This window comes from Aythya marila, assembly GCF_965140915.1.
Source record: "Aythya marila genome assembly, chromosome: 8".
Classification (NCBI taxonomy): Eukaryota; Metazoa; Chordata; class Aves; order Anseriformes; family Anatidae; genus Aythya; species Aythya marila.
Window position 1 is genome coordinate 26,484,457 of NC_139049.1, and position 16,971 is coordinate 26,501,427.

General features: G+C 39.6%; 2 protein-coding genes across 3 annotated transcripts in view; both read left to right on the forward strand.

Moving 5' to 3' along the window:
* Positions 1-322: 322 nt before the first annotated feature.
* BTF3L4 (basic transcription factor 3 like 4) lies at positions 323-15,882 on the forward strand. Of its 2 annotated transcripts, XM_082766101.1 has the most exons (7): positions 323-411; positions 1,192-1,255; positions 2,145-2,258; positions 4,663-4,864; positions 6,491-6,550; positions 7,458-12,320; positions 14,223-15,882. In XM_082766101.1, the coding sequence occupies exons 2-6, from the start codon at positions 1,202-1,204 to the stop codon at positions 7,502-7,504; spliced, it is 477 nt and encodes a 158-aa protein (XP_082622227.1). In that variant the 5' UTR covers positions 323-411; positions 1,192-1,201; the 3' UTR covers positions 7,505-12,320; positions 14,223-15,882. The 2 variants fall into 2 exon arrangements, with proteins under 2 accessions (XP_082622227.1, XP_082622228.1); XM_082766102.1 differs by lacking the exons at positions 323-411; positions 14,223-15,882 and adding an exon at positions 482-738 and having other exon boundaries at positions 7,458-9,883.
* The window catches only part of ZFYVE9 (zinc finger FYVE-type containing 9), a 76,179-nt gene continuing 71,413 nt past the window's right edge, over positions 12,206-16,971 (forward strand). The window contains exon 1 of the mRNA XM_082766088.1: positions 12,206-12,320. The gene's annotated coding sequence lies outside the window, so the exon portion shown is untranslated. The remainder of the gene's footprint in view (positions 12,321-16,971) is intronic.

Sequence of the window (16,971 nt, forward strand, 5' to 3'; positions counted from 1 at the left end):
GGCGCCGTTCCCTGGCCGGGCGGGCTGCAGCACACAACGCTTATTTATTTTGCGAACTCCACAAACGCTCCCGCCTCGTAAGCGGTTGTTTTTTTTTCCCCCCTTTAAAAGCAAAGGGCACGGCAGGGTCACACCGCAGCACCGTGCCAGCGGCCGGCCGCCCCGCCCCGCCCCGCCCCCCTTCAGTTGCAGACTACAACTCCCAGCATGCCCCGCTCTCGGGGGGCATTCCCCCTCCTTTCTCTATGCAAATCTAACGCGGAGCCGCCGCCAATCAGCGGGCGGGGGCGGGGGGCGGCTCGCGCCGTCACGTGGCGCGAAGCTTCCTTTCTCTGTGCGCCTCTCTTTCCTTCCTCGGCCGCCATCTTGTGCGCACCGCGTGTCGGGCCGCCGAGGGGCCGCCGGGCTCAGGTGAGAACCGCCCCGCGCCCCCCGGCATCGTGCGGGCGGCCCCCGGGCATCTTCCCGGCCCCTTCCCTTCCCTTCCCTTCCCTTCCCTTCTGCCCGGCCTCGGGGAGAGGAAGGGGGGGAAGCGAGGCCGGGACGCGGTGCTGCGGGCTCTGCCCGCCCCTGGCGTGCTGCAGCCGCCCCGGGGGTGTCGCTGAGGGCTCCGGGGCAGGCCCGCGAGGGGGGCGCCTCGCCCTGAGGGGGTTTTTCCCCCCGCTGCGGGTATTTGAGGTCTTCAGCCTTTAAAGGTCACGCTTGGCCCGTGGGGGACCCAGTTGACAAAGTTCCCAGGTATTGAGCTGGGAGAGGAGCTGCCAGGGATCGCTGTGGCACTGGGAGGGCTCGGCGGGGTCATCAGCTGCCAGTAGCAGGGGTTCGTTATGTGGAAATAGCTCGTGAGGTAGCTCAGCGATGAATCTCGCTGCCTGGGCTCTGTTAATCATGAAGGTGCTATGTTCCTGGAAGCAGTTGTGCTCTACGTGCTGATCTTCGTCTGAGTGCTTCAGCCAAATGCTAAACTGATGCACTTGGAAATTTGCAGCTAATACCTCAAACTGATGCAACACAAAATGTGTTGGCTTGCTTCGTTGTGGTACGCGCTTCAGCTAAGCAAGCTGCTGCTGCACTGCTTTGTGCTATCGAGATGGAGCGGCTTTAAAGGTTTTTTGTTTGTTTGCCCTGCTTTGTTAAGGGTTTTTCCTTAATGTTTTAGCAGCTAACTTATATTTCTATTTCATTCTTCAGACGCAACACTATGAATCAAGAAAAACTGGCCAAGCTTCAAGCTCAAGTCCGAATAGGAGGAAAGGTAAGAAAAGCACCAGAGATGCACTGTCTTCTATAACTTATATGTTAAAAGAGAAATCTCTTTAAAACTTCTGTTTCAAAACATAGTTTAGGAGGGGGAGAATACATACTTCAACAAAACTGTATTTTTAAGGTCTCTAACATGATCTGGATCGTACATGATCGCTTACATGAAAGGCAGTTTTCTTTTAGCTCACAACTGCTGGATGAGTAGTTTCCAGGGTGTATGCTCTTTTTAAACCTTGTGACTTGTTGTGACCTGTGAAAGCTCAAGCTAAGCTTACCTGTTGTTTTTTCTAGTTTTGTATTCTCTTTGTTGGAAAATTTCTTCCTTTGTATCAGCTCCAGGACTTACCATTGAGCTCTTTCTTTTCTCTGAGCCAGCAGGTAGCTAATGTGACAAAAAAGCAATAAAGGTTGTTCAGTGTGGGCATTTGTTTCCTAACCAGAGATATTGGGGTTGGAGGGATTGTATAGAAGTTTTTAAAGTAGGAATACCAACGTTGCTATCTGTGGAACAGTTTAAAAACATAAGTTGCATAGTTACAAAAGTGTTTTAAAATCACTGTATTTGTGTTGTCCTGGACAAACTAAAATTCTCAGGAAGCATTCTTATATGTTGCTTAATAGTAAATAGTATTTTTATAATCCATCTTGTGGAAAGAGAAAATACTGCTATTTTTTAGTGTCTTTTTGTCTTCTACGCTTAAGAAAAATCTCAAAATTGAGACTGACAGCAGAAACGGTAGGTGAAGGGAAGAAAGACAAGAAACGTTTTTCACTAGAGCTTTTTCATAGCTTAAAGAGATTCTGCTTGGATTGTGAGATGACTTAAATTTCAAGTGTTGTAAGAGTTTGTGTTGCTGAGTGTTCTCTTGATTCTTTTCCAGGGAACAGCTCGCAGAAAGAAGAAGGTGGTGCACAGAACGGCAACAGCTGATGACAAAAAACTTCAGAGCTCCCTCAAAAAACTGGCAGTAAATAACATTGCTGGCATTGAAGAGGTATAGTGAGAAAAATGTTTCTTGTGTGAAATTGAATTCATTGTGTTGTTTTGGTGTTGGTTTTGTGTTTTTAATTTTCTTTCTTAACAAGTTTTCCCCTCAAACTCAGGTGTGATTACATGTAGGTGAAATTACTTTATTTTTTTGGTCTCATTTACATTGATGCATACATATCTATAGAGAAAAGGGAAGAGTTTCTGGGCAGACTGTGATCACAGAAGCCAGTAAGCTGCTTGTAATGTATGTCTCTTGCATTAATTGCAAAACAAAACTTCCCTTAATTCATAACATCATGCAATCAATTGCCTAATTTTAATAGAAGTGTTAAGTACATCTTACTGCACAGGGATGCGTAAATAAAGAGTTATGTGATGCAAAACTTAAGGTAGAGAATCAAAATGCTTGGAGTAACAACTTGCAAGTCTGCATTATCAAAAGGAAGTTTTTTCATGGCATGAAAAATAAACTAGATTTGGTTGTTGAAGTTATAGAAGGCTGATATTTCTTACAACACTAGTAAAACTCTACAGAACCAGCTTCTGTTATATAAAGCAGCAATACAGAGGCTTCAGGTATTCCCTGAGTATTTTTTTTTGTGTGTATAAATTTTTCCATATAAAGTATTAGCTGGAATAGAAACTATTTCCATAGTGCTGTAGAGAGTGTGATGCTCATGTGGGGGAGGAGGTGTTACTTCACTGTGAGCTCCATGTTACTGTAGTACGTGGTTGAAGCATAATATTTAATCTGTGATTAATTAATTTAAGAAGGGTTGCAAGGTGCCTCCAGAGGTCACTTTATGGGTATCTCTCCTCCGAAGGCAAATACCAATCCAGTATGGAAGCCTGGTTTGCCTGTAAGCTTTCATACCTCTGCTATAGAAACACTTTAATTTGGCTGACTGAATTATGATGTTTATATGCTATGCTATACAAGTACAGAGAAAAACCCAGTCCTTGTTCGTTCTTTTTACACAGGATGTAAGATCTTTATTCAGACACGGTTATTAAGACTTAAAATGTGTTGATGTGAAGGAAGATTATCCAAAATCCTTCTACCTTGATAGCTGGGTACATAATTACAGTATGTTGCCTTACTGTTCAGGAAGACCTAAACTGACCTATGTAAATAGAGTTTGGGGAAGTTAGTAGTGTTGAGAAGGCAGATTTTTTTTTGATTTGTTTTGGTTGGAAGAGGATTTTAAGATGACTGCTTACATCCAGCTTTTATCATTTTCCCCTCAGTCTTGCAGGAAGGTGACACCTATTTTTTCTGTTTATTTTTTTTGTTTGATTTTTTTCTGTTCAAAAGAGCTATTAATCTTCAAAGTTCAATATGTTAAATCTGTGTTCTAGATGTGTTCTTTAATCCTCCATTATTTTCTCCCTGTAACTTCTGCTAAAAGCAGTGTTATAAAATTCATCAGTTTCAGTACAGCTGTTCCTTTGGATGAGTAAAACTCTTCAATTTTTTTTTTCTTCAGATAAAATTGGTTTCTGCATAACCATAGCTCAACCATGCCCAGGAAGAAAAAAAACTTCTAAGTTTCCCTTCTTCAAAACTGTGTAAAAAATGCAGAACAAAAAACAAAAACACAGAATAAATTTCAACTGTAAGAACCAAAGCAGGCTGCTGTAAGAACTAAAACTGGTTGTAAAACTTAATTCTTGGTAATTCAGAGCACCAGGCAAAGGGAGCAGAATCATTGTATGTTGTGCTTGGTTTCAGTAATTCTGTGATGACTCTTCTAGGAGGGCACTGAAGCCTGTTCCAGTGCAGCTAACTTATGAATCTAGAACACTGCAAGAGATGTGAGGGGGAAGTCTTTGTATTGGGTGGTTTCAGCAAAGAGGCCAGATTGTGAATTGTGTGCCTTTGCCAATTCTGCTCCAGAAACAATAACCTATTCCTGATAGGTGACATAGATAGTTCAAGACGCTGCCATTCACAGCTGATACGGCAAAGCTTTTTTGTTAGAGCTTTAGTTTTTAAGAGTGCAGACTTGGAGATTTTTCTCCCTAGACATTCTTGACAATAACTGGTTTATGCCTTAAAGGCTAATAGCCTGTATATATTTTTTGCCTTCCACAAAAATGTGGACTGTATGATAACACACAAGCCTTTGCACATGTATTGCTTACTATAAATATAAGAGTATAAGGCAATCATAGCTGTTAAATTCAGACTTCTCATGAATGTGTGAGCCCTTTCTAGACAACTAACTCATTTTACTTCCAATTCAGGTGATGTTAATTCTAGGTACTTTATATGTGGTTATATTCTCTAGGAGTACTAATTTTGTATTTATATTTTAAGATTTCAATCTAGTTTTGAATTAATTTATTGCACTTGTTCAGGGAGATGCTGCAACACTTTGGTAAATGTAGTTTATCTATTTAAACAGGTGAACATGATAAAAGATGATGGAACAGTTATTCACTTCAACAACCCCAAGGTTCAGGCATCCCTCTCTGCCAACACTTTTGCAATTACTGGTCATGCAGAGGCTAAACCGATCACAGAAATGCTTCCAGGCATCTTAAGCCAGCTTGGTGCTGACAGCTTAACAAGTCTCAGGAAGTTAGCTGAACAATTCCCAAGACAAGGTAGGTGTTTTTGGAATTTTTCATTGATGATTGAGAGAATACATGCAGTGTTGAAACTTTAACCCACATTTAGTAATAATACATGACATAAAAGCAGTGAAAAACCTATTTGGTTTTATTTATTGGCCACTGTTGTGGACATACAGTATGTGATGAGGGGATAATCAAATTTTTCTTATTGTTTCAAGACTGTATATGCTGGCCCTCATTTAAAATTAACATTAAAATCTGGTAGGTCAGGCATGTTTTAATTCCAGGCATACAACTGCATGTGACAAAATACTTCGCAAAACAGAAATAATTTCAGTTTTCATATAGAAAATCTCAACAGGTTCTCTTTGTCAGGGTACCAGGTCTGTTTTCTTTCTTCCACAAAATGTTTTTACTGTGGAGGAAGAGAACTTGTTCTTTATCTTTTATTTTGGAATTCCATTTGGAAGAAAAACAACACTCGCAATTCAAAATCAAATCTTCTGGTGTGATTCATTTTCTAATCATTTTTTTTGTAGCGGTCTCAGCTATTCTCTCTAAGCAAGTTTGTATCTTAAGAATAAATGGGAGTTTATTCTGAAATAGCATATTTTATGAAATTGGAATAAAATGATATTTTAAAGCATGCAAGTAATGTCTGATTTTGATAAGAGTTTGTAAAAGCTTTCTTTGACTGTGGAATAGGTATGGTTTTTATTTTAAGTCTATGTCAGAGTTCATGTTTCATGTGTGTTGCCAAAATTAATTCTTAATAACAAGTTCCAGTGAAGTTGGACATTATAAATATGAAAAACGTTTTTTAGACTTTTTTTGTCTTGAATGGTAACTGAAATGGCCATTAAAAGGGCTGTAATTGAATATGTTGCACTTGTCCCTATTGGGAGTTAGAAAATACATTTTTTTTAGTTTAATATTTTCAACAAACTAATCTATTTCTTCTAAATTAGTAATTTCAATCTCATCTATATCTCATATTCAGAGTTTAATTGAAAGTAGATTTTCTTCCTTCTTATTTTACTATTATTAATAGGTAGAAAGATGGGTCATTGTAATAATACTACTTTATTACAACCTCAGTACCAATAAATTCTTTATGTGTTTCCTTAGGTAGCACAGAAAGCTAGTCTTAAAATAAGTGGACCAGTGTGAAGGAATTCTTTTTATTTTACGTTCTTGGATTTCTCCACGTTACGTGTAACATGATCCCAGTTTCATCATGACTTACAGAAGAATAGGTTTCATATAGGACCCTTGATGTGGAAATACTTTTTCCTACAATTGTGGCCTCTAGGAAATGGTGATATGTTGGCCTTGGATTGATACCATGTTATCGTTACATGAGAACACATGGCTTCAGTTAGAAGATTTAGTCACACTGGGGTTTTTCTGTATCATTTGATATTTTGTTAGTTCTGCATTAATATGCCTAGGCATTTGGAAGTGGCAGTGTTAATACTTTGATATCAGAACGTTCACAAATAGACCTTTTATTCATGCCAATTATTGTTGATACCCAGTCATTGTTTCTTGGAATGAGGGAATGCCTTCTATTTTTGCTTGTATGTTACGTGTTCTTGTTGTGTGGTTGTAGTAACTCTGTACAATGAAAACTCAGCACCAGTTTTCTTTTTACAGTGTTGGACAGTAAAGCACCAAAATCTGAAGATATTGATGAAGAAGATGATGATGTCCCAGGTAGGCACAAAATTACATGTCTATTTGATGTACAAATACTCAATTCATGCACTGGAGTATTTAGCTCTTGATGTGATTATTCTACTGATTTGCTAAGGGAGGCTTCCTATGCTGGGCAGCATTGCAATAGTGATGACTTCAGATTCCAGTTCTTGAAAGTAGTTTGCCTTGCACAAATTGCTTAATTCTTAAGTAGAAACAACTTGAAATACTTCCAGGGAGGTTGAACAGGTGGTCTAAATACCCAAATATGGTGTTAGGGCTGGAAAATGGAGTATCTGTAAAATGATGTAATAGGTGTATTTTTAAATCAGGGTTTGGGACTCTTATTTCTGCAGTAGAAGAAATTTAGCTTCTGTCAGTGCCTATTGGTGTCTTGAGAAACTTTAATTCTAAGTTGTTAATTTGTCAATCGATAAATATAAATCACCACGTTCTTTTGTTCATACATCATCAGTATGGTGTGTTAGCTAAAACAATGAGTAGGTGACCCAGATGTTTGATTTCTTTTGCTGTGGCACTTAATTTTTCTGACCTTACATAAAAATGTACAGGTCTCTTCAAAATGTTCTGTTTGGTGGAGTACAGCAGTTAATAGGTGCATAGCTTCAGACAGTTGTTAAGAGTGGCTGTCACTCAAAACTCAACTGCACATAGTAGAGCATCTCTGAAAATCAGATCTTACTCAGTGTTAGAACTTGCACTCTTTCTGGGTGTTCCTGCATGTCTAGTTCTTTGTATCTATTCAAACTCCATTTTCTAAAGCAGTTTGAAATCCCCCCTTTAAAGTGTGCATGAGTATAGTTGAGAACTACTTAACATTTCATATAATACGTGCATTTTTCATTAAATGTCTGAAGGCATCGTTACTGGGCATTACTGTATTAAATATCTTCATCTCTTTCAGATCTCGTAGAAAATTTTGATGAAGCATCAAAGAATGAAGCTAACTAAATCATTAATAGTTCTGGAAGCTGGCATGGACTAGATTTAAGAAATCAGCTATGTGGTTCCAAAGTTTTAAAGAAACAGAGAACATCATCTGTTAATAGTTCAGTAATATAAATATTTTGTATTTTTATGATGCTGTTTGTTCAGCATTTTCTGTCAGTTGATTTTGCATTTTGCACTTACTCCCAAGATCTACTCTTTTGGTCAAAACGAAATGTCAGTGCAGTTTGAGGGGTGTGTGCATGTGCGTGTGTGTATGTGTGTGGGTGTACATATAGTGGAGAACAAATTGGAGAACGCTTATTTAACCTTTCCCCCTTTTCTTTTGGAAGTAGAAATAAAACAAATCATCGGCGTTGTTACTTTTGATTATCACAGAATAGTGCACAGAAGGCAGTGAAGATAAGTTCTGTCCACATTTTGTGACCTGAAGGCGTTACACCATTAAAATTGGGGTTTAATTTGCTCTAACTATTGTACTTTCAGATGTTTTTTATCCATGTTGAAGTGCACACGGTATTTGTTATCAACCGTATGTTGATCCCAGATGATACCTTAGATGAGCTAGTTTTCCAGCTTGTTTGGTACAGAAACTTTTTTAAAAAGAAAACTCAGTCCCAGAAAAGTGATTTTTTTTTTTTCCCTCTCTCAACTTTGACTCCTTCCACACACTTAGCTCTATGTTCTCCTGTTGATTATGTAGAGTATATCACGTCAAAAGGAAAACAAATCCCTTAGTTCTCTACCATCAGGTCACTTATGAAACTTGGAGGTCTAGTTGGTAATAGTCCAGTGAACCAGTTTTGCACGGTAACAGATTTTTGCTTGAATAACTTCAAGCTGTTCTCTTGGCATGACTGCATTTACTAGCAACTGATGATCCACTGTCACTAGAAATTAAATGCACCATGTGAGCAACATTTAAGGTGGGAGGAAAGAGTTGTTGACATTTTGCCTTGCCTCCTGCTGGGCAGTTTGTGCAATGACTAGCTCTAAAGGGATTTTTTTTGCCTGTATTTTACCTTTGCCTATAACCTACCTCTAGGTTTGGTGTCATCTATGTAGTAGCTTACTAAAAAACCACAAATGTTCCTCAGACATAAAGAGGGACATTGGGAGGTACCATTGGTACAGTGCAGTATTTATGACCTTCCTTCAAAATGCTTAATGTGAACCTGTTTTCTCAGAGGCTCTTTCAAGGTTCTTAATGTAATGTGCATTACAGTGTAGTTAGACATCATTGTAACCTGTGTCAAGGGCAGCTGTGGCTTAAGAAAGCCATTTTTTCCTTCTACATCTGTCACTTAACTATGGCTTAATTGGAACATATCAGCTTTTTATGTAGGTTCATAGGCTAGAAAACTGTAAAAGTACAAGGTAAACAATACACGAGTCCTGGTGACGACATCATAAAGCCATGAAAGCAGAGCTGTAGTGGTTTGTCATCTGAACTCCTCAATTTATTTTATAGGTCTTGTTAATTTCTTTCTGTTATTTTATATACTACATGGATCTTGCTACAAAATAAAACAGCAGTACAAAAGAGGAAATGTCCCCTCTTGTATGTTGTCTCATCCTCCCACCAGCAGTAGCTGAGGAACAACTGGTGGGTGCAGCTGCTGTTTTAAACAGCAGGGCCTCCTTGCTGACAGCTCCTGACAAAGATACATGCAGGTTTAGGGAAGATCCTGATAGAGCTTTAGGATTTCACACTCCCATATATCCACTCTCCTATTTTCTCTGCAGTGTTGAATGGAACTTTGGTCTGTTGTATGGCTAACTTTGAATCGGCTGCAGATTCTTCGGTTTATAAGGAAGAGATTTCTTCATTAACGTGTGCGCGGGCACACTGAATTGCCTTTTGCTTCCTTTGCAAGCTCAAAGAGCAAATGAAGGATACTAGGAAACAGGTATTTACGGTGTTCTGCCATTTGCTTAAGGGGCACGAGTGAAGAGCACTTCAAAGTAGCAACTGTACTGAGTTTGTGGTATGGGTTGTCCCCCTCTCTCCCAAATACTAATCAGATACTAAAAATTCATGCTTGTTGGTTTCTGATGTAGGAAGTATGTTGAAAGTAATTTTGTGAGAGATTAAGAGTAAGCATTGGATTTGGTAAACTTCTGTATAGTTGAACTCCCTGATTCTTACAAAATATTCGTTTAATTTTTGCTCTTGGTCGTCATGAGAATTTACATGTTAAACCGTCATTCTTTCATATGTTTGACAAGCAGTAAACTAACTAAATATGCTAGCTTATGTAGTTACGTTATCTTCAGTTTTTCACTGTATCTGAAAACAGTCAACCACTTATGATTTGCTGCTGGAAATAACTAGAGCTTATCAATCATTAAACTGATTTTAATTAAAAGTAACCCATCAAGGCTCTTGTGGGAAAAGCTATTTTTCTTCATATTTGTTCACGGTAAACTCAGTGTTTGTACATGCTGGTGGAAATGCAGAGTTATGAAGTGTAGTGACGGAGGAGCGTTGCTACAGTAAAAATTCCCCACAATAAGGTGGACAGGTGGTGCATTAAAATGTTCTTTGCTTGGTTTCTGTAGTGAACTCGCTCACTACTTAAATGCTGTTGACATTAAAGATGCTGATAAAGTTACTGACATTGATAAAAGTTACTGACATACTAAAGATGTTGGCAATAATTTGGAAATAGTATTGGAAAGCAGAGTCTAGGTTGAAACTTCTCTTGCGCTGTATGTGAGAAAGCTGAATTGCAGAAGACTGAAACAATCAAGAACCTGGCAAACTTCTAAGACTGCAAACACTGGTGTTCTATTGTGACTGCCACTCGGTCTGTATTCCCCTAGTTTATGAAGAGGAAAGCTGGGACTGACTGGCCTCAGGCAGAAGAGCAAGTCTGTAGAGCACTTGTGCATTTGCTCTATGAAAAGATGTGCGTGAATGACAGATGGCAGTAGAACAATTCAGTCAGTGGTGCTGGAGACTTGGTACTGAGTGCTGCGATTCCTCATGTGCTTGGTGACAGAAGGAGTTTGCAGAAAAGCAGTAGTGTAGAAGTTGATAACAGAACGTTTGATATACAACAGATTGGAGAAATACGGTTGAAGTACATTTTTCTTCAACTTCTGAAAACTTTAGACTTTGTCTAGGATTAATTGAAGAGTGCATAGAAGTGGTAAGGGTGAAATCAGAACTGCTACTGAAATACGTTAATTCACTACTATTTGTCAACTTTCAATGGGAACTAAGAGCTGTTAATTAAATCCCTTCTGCCACCATCTTCAAAAATGTTTTGGATTCAGTATGTACCAATTGGGCACTGGCAGTTTTAATAGTGATTTGTTTACTGAGCAGTGTACTGATTGACTGGTGTATTGCTTTTTACAGGAAAGAACCAAGGCAGTTATAAAGCAGCATGGTAAATCTGTGCTTTATGTGAGTGTTGAATTCATGCCTCTACTAAAGAGTCTCCCAGTGAGGAATTCTCCTGTTTTTCCCTGCAGTCAGCCCATGCTGCTCCAGATGGTAGGGACACATGCCGGGGCTTAATAAACCATGCACTGTAAGTGAACTTGGGTTATAGAACTCCTCCACTGGCCCTTAAGATGAGCATCATTTTATTATATGAAGACAGTAGTGTTTTGTTGAGCAAAGTGGCCAGATTATTCTGGAGATCGGGATTACACTGATTAAATGATCCATGTTTTGTAATTGAGCAAATGAAGTGATGCAGAAACAGAATCACATTGCAACAGCCATGGCAGCTTTATGGAAGTGGTTGCAGAAGTACAGGGAATGATTATTCACGTTCAACTATTTGCATGCCCAGCAAGTAATTTTCACTTCTTTCCTCCTTTTCCAAGACCAGTTTGCAGACACTGAAGAACTTCATGGATTTATTCAGAAACACGGGGGCTGCAGTGCCAGTCAAGAATTCAGTTAGCCAAGCAGAGCAAGTGAAGACACTAACTCTAAGTCAGTTTTGCTGGTATGTTTGGGTGGAAGCTTGGGTTTATGTCTAGAGCAGGGTTATTGGGAACTGGGCTTTTATTTTGGACTCTGGCACTGTATATTTGGCAAGAAGAAACAAACACATCTTACAGTGCCTTGGTTTGCCTTCATTTTGGGAGCATTGCTCTTCCTCATGCAAGTATGTAGTGTGTAAATTAATATACAATGGAGATGGCTCTTCAGAAAAGAGCTACACCTATAAAGATGTCACAAAAAGCTACTTCTACATGGTAAACATACTGCCTGGGGGGCTGCCAGTCCTATCAAATACCCTCTCACTAAACAGCAGACCCACAGCTTGCTCAGGCACAATTTTCTCTTTGCAAGCTGGTATCTGTCAGGTTTTCAGATATTAGTGCTTCCTTGAGCTCCCCGTTGAGGATGGATTTAATAACTATGCTAAATTTGTTGTATCCTTGGAGTAAAAGGAGATTACCTGCTCGCTTGAGGCTTTTGAAGTTGTTCCATATTTTTGATAAGGTATCAACAAAGGCAAAAGTTTAAAGAAAAAAAATTAGATTCCAAGCCCTTTGACTTTTCAGTGTATGCCTAGCTGAATAGGAGTTAGGTGACCTCTCACCCTTTCTTGCAACATGCTTGCAGCAGCTATAGTAACCGCTTATTGTCAAAAAGTAATATTAGAAAGTATTTGATGTATTTTTAGATGGTCTGATGCAACTTAGACAAAGAAGAGCCAGTGCCATGTGACCTGCTTTCTCCAGACACTGGGAAATGTTGCACAAACTACATTTTCAGAAAATCAGATCTGACTTTGAGGCCATGTGAAGTTCGAAATGTCCAAGCGATGCAAATTATTTCCAGACATAGGTAAGTGAAGGCTTAAAATCTGAACAGATTGTCAGTGCCTTTGCACGCCAGGGCTAAAGTTTTATGAAAGGCCTATACCAAGCTTCCAAACCAGCAAGAGGCAGCCCTTGCCTTGCTTCACTTTCTCAAGTGCCAACAGTAGTAGGTGATCTGAGAGGTCACCTAGATGAGCTTAGCTGGTTGTAAATGACTCTCTTTGGTTAGTTTTCAATAGGTTTTCAGTTCAGCTGACTGTTAAGGCTGACCATGCAGTTGTGTATGGTAACGTGCTAAAAGCTTGGTCATTTCTCATCCTGACAGCTTGCTTTGGTTGGTTTGGCCAGCTTGTGAAACTCCATCCTGCACCTGGGTGGCAGTGTTTGAGCCTGCAGTCTCCCACAGGGAGCAGCTGCTTGCAGAGGAAGCTGTCTGTACAGGGTCTGCTTTGGTCGTCTTTGCCTTACCACCTGATAGATGGCCAGCTTTAACTGTGAAATAAATGGTAACCTTCCTTTAAAAGGAGAACATCTGCATTGAGTCCTGTGTAGGCTTGGCAGCGATGGCTATCACACAAATGGGCCTTGCACATGGAGCTAGCCTTTTTTCATGCTGCTGCTGCTTGCTCTGCTTCTGAGGCTTCTCTTAGTGAAGCAATAGGGGGGAGCTTGCAGTGCTGCTGCCAGGGTCATACTGAGTTTGGGAAGAAGGGAAGGATTTACCATATTGATGCCTTGGGCAACCGATCTGGTCAGATTCCATAACTTGCAGCTTATTTTTAAACTTTTAATTGTGAAACAGGAGGTAAGTGCTGGCAAACTGGTGATGTGTAGGCAGTGCCTGCAGCATGGGCTGATGAGCTGAATGCTGCACGTGGCTTCAGTGTGCCATTACTGTAGCCACCCTCTGACCCAGCCATCCCTCTGCCCTGCAGCCACAGCACCTGAACGCAGCCTTCCCCTCGTGCCCATTTTGCATGACTCTTTACAAAGTGAAAAGTGATTTTTCTGGGGTAAGCTGTTGGAGTTTCAATTCATGCTGCAGGTTCCTGTTCATTGAAAACCTCAGACAGTAAATAGCTTTCAGTGTGAATTTTCAGAAAAAATTGCCATCTCTGATGAGATCTTGTTTCAAACGGGTTTCTGACACTTGGTCTTTCAATCAAAAATAGCTGTGACTTGCTCACAGCATTTTTACAGTCTCAAGGGAATAATAATGCAACTAAAGGTTCTTCTCTGTTCATTTTAAAGCATTTGTACTGTTTCTGGGGTCTGAGTGACAGCTGTAATTAGTAATGGCTTGCATTTTTGCATGTTTCTGAAAGAAAGCAAGTAGGGATTAAAATAAAATTTTAAAAAAGGAAAGTAACCCATATTAAAGGTCTTTAAGTCTCCCACAACCTGATTTCCTCAGCCTGACAGAAAGACCAGGACTTCTCAGCATCTGCTGCTGGACATTTGAGTACTTTGCTGAGACTTTTCTTTTGACACAGAAGAAATGTCAGTTTTCTGAAAAAATGGGGAATGTCTTACATATTCTAGCCTTTTCTACATCGCTTTTCTCCCTGCCTCATGGTTTCTGTGTTGTAAATTATTAACATTTGAACACAGCAATATTATAACCCTTATCTCTCCCGCCCTTTGAGTTGCAGAATTGTTTTCATTGGCAGTGTGCACTGAGAAATCACATTGGCCACTTCCAACTCTGAAATTGTAGTAGTTTTATCCCATTGCATGGTGATTTTCCAGCTCAGTTCTCCTGAAAACCTTAAAATGGATTTTCCATTAAAAAATATTCCATCTGTTCTTTTCTTTTAAAGGCTACAAGTCAAATTTGAAGGGATAATCTAGCTATTGTTTCTAGTGGTATGTGTTCTCTCCTGATGATGTTCTTAAATTATAGAAGATTTTTTTTTTACATTTATAGTGCAGGCTTGGTCACTGAGAACTTGTGACTTCTGTGAGCAGGATTGCTTGCTCTGTGGCAACAAGCAAAGGTATGTCATTGACATCTTAACTGGCAGAAACTTTCCTGTGTGTACACTTTCTGGTTTTAATCTGCAAAATACTCCGAATTTGCAGTAAACTGCAATAAGGCTTAGATGTCTTACACCAATGTTATCTCAGTGGCTCACAACCCTGTCATCAAGAATCCACACTAAGTGCATCTTCCTTTGTAACTGCTTTGTCGTCTTCCTCTCTCTGTGGTTGCTGTGAGTATTGCCTGAGAAGCAGCTGTTGAATTTGGGTGCCTGACATCACAGGACGTGTTAAAACTTTGAATCTTTTAGGGCCTCCTTGGTTTTTAATTCCTTGGGATGACCAGTATTTGACAGGAAAGAGCAGATGAACAAGTAGCCATTCAGAACAAGACTTCACTTGCCTCGAATAAACATGAGACATTCTTTTTGGTATTACTTTCCCTGAGCCTTTAATTCGTGTTAGGTTTTTGTATATGTGCCTTGATTAAATTTTTGCCCTTCTGTGTTAGCTTAGATAAGCCAAGATGAGAGAGGTGATGAAATAATTATCTTTAATTAGTGTTAACCTTCTAAACAGTCACATGGAAAATAGCTGTTGGAAGTATTAGTGCATTGTTTTTATTGTGCAGGTAGACAAGCTTTAACAGTTGTTACTACTGCAGTTAAGTAATCCTGTTACAGCAAAAATGTGTTTTTTATGCTCAGAACATCTCCCTAATTTGGTAAAAGCTAAAACAAATGGCAGATTAAAGTACTTTTTTTTTTTCTGCTCCACTCCCCCTCAAGCAGCTTCCTGCTGTATTTACTATTAATTTACTATGCATTATTCTATCAAAAAACATTGTGTTTAATTCTATATCCTTGAACATGATTTTTTGTCAGTATTTCTGGTCAAAATAGAATTGTACTACAGTTGCTTATCCAGATGACTCTTAAGCAATACATCTTAAAAGACCTTTCTTACCTTAGGGTAAACTTCTATTCAAGGACCAAATACTTTTATTGGTACTACCAAACTTCTAGCTAAAAAAAAAACCTAGCATGTACTTACCGATTATTGTAAAAAGCCATAATGTAAGCAGCAAATATTGCTAGAACCCTTGCAAAACAATCTTGGTTGTTTGAAATAAAGTACCAGCCTTTTTTTAGCAAACTTAGGATATTCATCTGACTGACTTTTAAGTCATAAGCCTGAACAATTTACAGACTGTATTCTCATTGAGATGAGGAAATAGCTGGGCAGGGCTTCCAAAGTGCTCTGACTCACCGCACTTCACACAATCCCAATCATGTGATTTAGCAAGGCATAAATAAGCCTGTTTTGTATAGGCCTAATTACACCTAGTGAAGCAATGTCCTTTTGCTGGAGCAGGGAGTTGCCACACTCTGTTGTGAAGTCAGAACATTGCTAGGAGGAGAACGGGATGGTTCAAGCAGGGCCATGAAGCTCATTAGAGAAGCGGAAGGAGCATGTGTCACTATAAATGTTCTCTCCATGTGTACGCTTCTGTGTGATTTAGTGGTGGGCTTTGTCTGTGACAGTAAGACTGAATGATTCCCCGTTTGCCATCACTACTGACCTAATAAATGACATGGTCAAGACTAGCATGTGTCTGGCTTTAATTTTCATACTTACTAGTGAAAGAAATGAACTAATGGGGGGAAAAAAAGGTTGCAACGCTACTTTCCTGGAGTAACTAGTGACTTGCATTCAGCATGGAGATCTGTACAGTGGCACTGGTGGCACTGCTGCTTTTACTCACTCAGTTTATCTGTGATATGGTGTCTATATGGCAACATTTGCTGGCTTCATAACTCCCTCAGTCCATAGAGTTCAACATCACTCCTGAAAAGTGGGAATTGTAGGTATGCTTCCATGAATAAGGGGTATAGCACAGGCTGATATCCTTTATCCTGATATATTCACTGAGCTGGTGCAGCTGCAGTTTGTGGGATATCTTCCACCATTAGTGGAAGCCAATGCCATTCCAGTCACTATTGGACTAATGCTTGTATCTCCAGGATTGTCTGGTTAAACACCTGGTTGAGGAGAATGCAATGTGCAATTAACGTTGCATCATCATATTGTGTAATACACCTTACTGGATGCTAATCCCTTGTTACAGTGCTTTCTGTAAAAAATACAGGGTAAAAGATGGTTCTTCCATGGAGAGCTTATAATTTAAGGTATAGTCAAGCTAATACCAACTAGTTTTCAGCAATTTAAAAAGTTAGTGCAGGGCTCACGGCTTCCTTGCAGGGAAAAAGAGCAATAGTGTCCTAGCTCAAGAGGACACGGATAACAGGGTCCATCTAACACATATTCCCTCTGGAATAGAGGTAGAGTTGTTGAACAATCCCCATTCCGTAAAAATTGCTTTGAGGTGTTTTTCATTCTGGCCAAGTGAATCATTCTTGTTTACTGGTCAGCTGTAATTTTCACAGCCTGCTCTGCTAAATGGCATTTTTACTAAACAAATTTCTTGATCAAAGACTTCAGTTATAAAGACCACTTTGAACTCATCTTAAGAAGCTCGATCACTCACTGCTTTCTAGTATTTGAAGCCCTTTGCCTATCGCATAAATTACAAGCTGAAGGAACTCCCCTTGGTCTCACACCTGAGTTACCTTGGAATTCACTCCAGTCATCTTTTCTAACCCCTAATTCGTTAATTACCTGGATAGTGCCACAGT

Coding starts and splice junctions, on each gene's coding strand:
- BTF3L4 (XM_082766101.1), top strand. CDS start 1,202: ATGAATCAAGAAAAACTGGCCAAGCTTCAAGCTCAAGTCCGAATAGGA. Junction 1,256..2,144: donor AAGTCCGAATAGGAGGAAAG/GTAAGAAAAGCA, acceptor ATTCTTTTCCAG/GGAACAGCTCGCAGAAAGAA. Junction 4,865..6,490: donor TGAACAATTCCCAAGACAAG/GTAGGTGTTTTT, acceptor TTCTTTTTACAG/TGTTGGACAGTAAAGCACCA.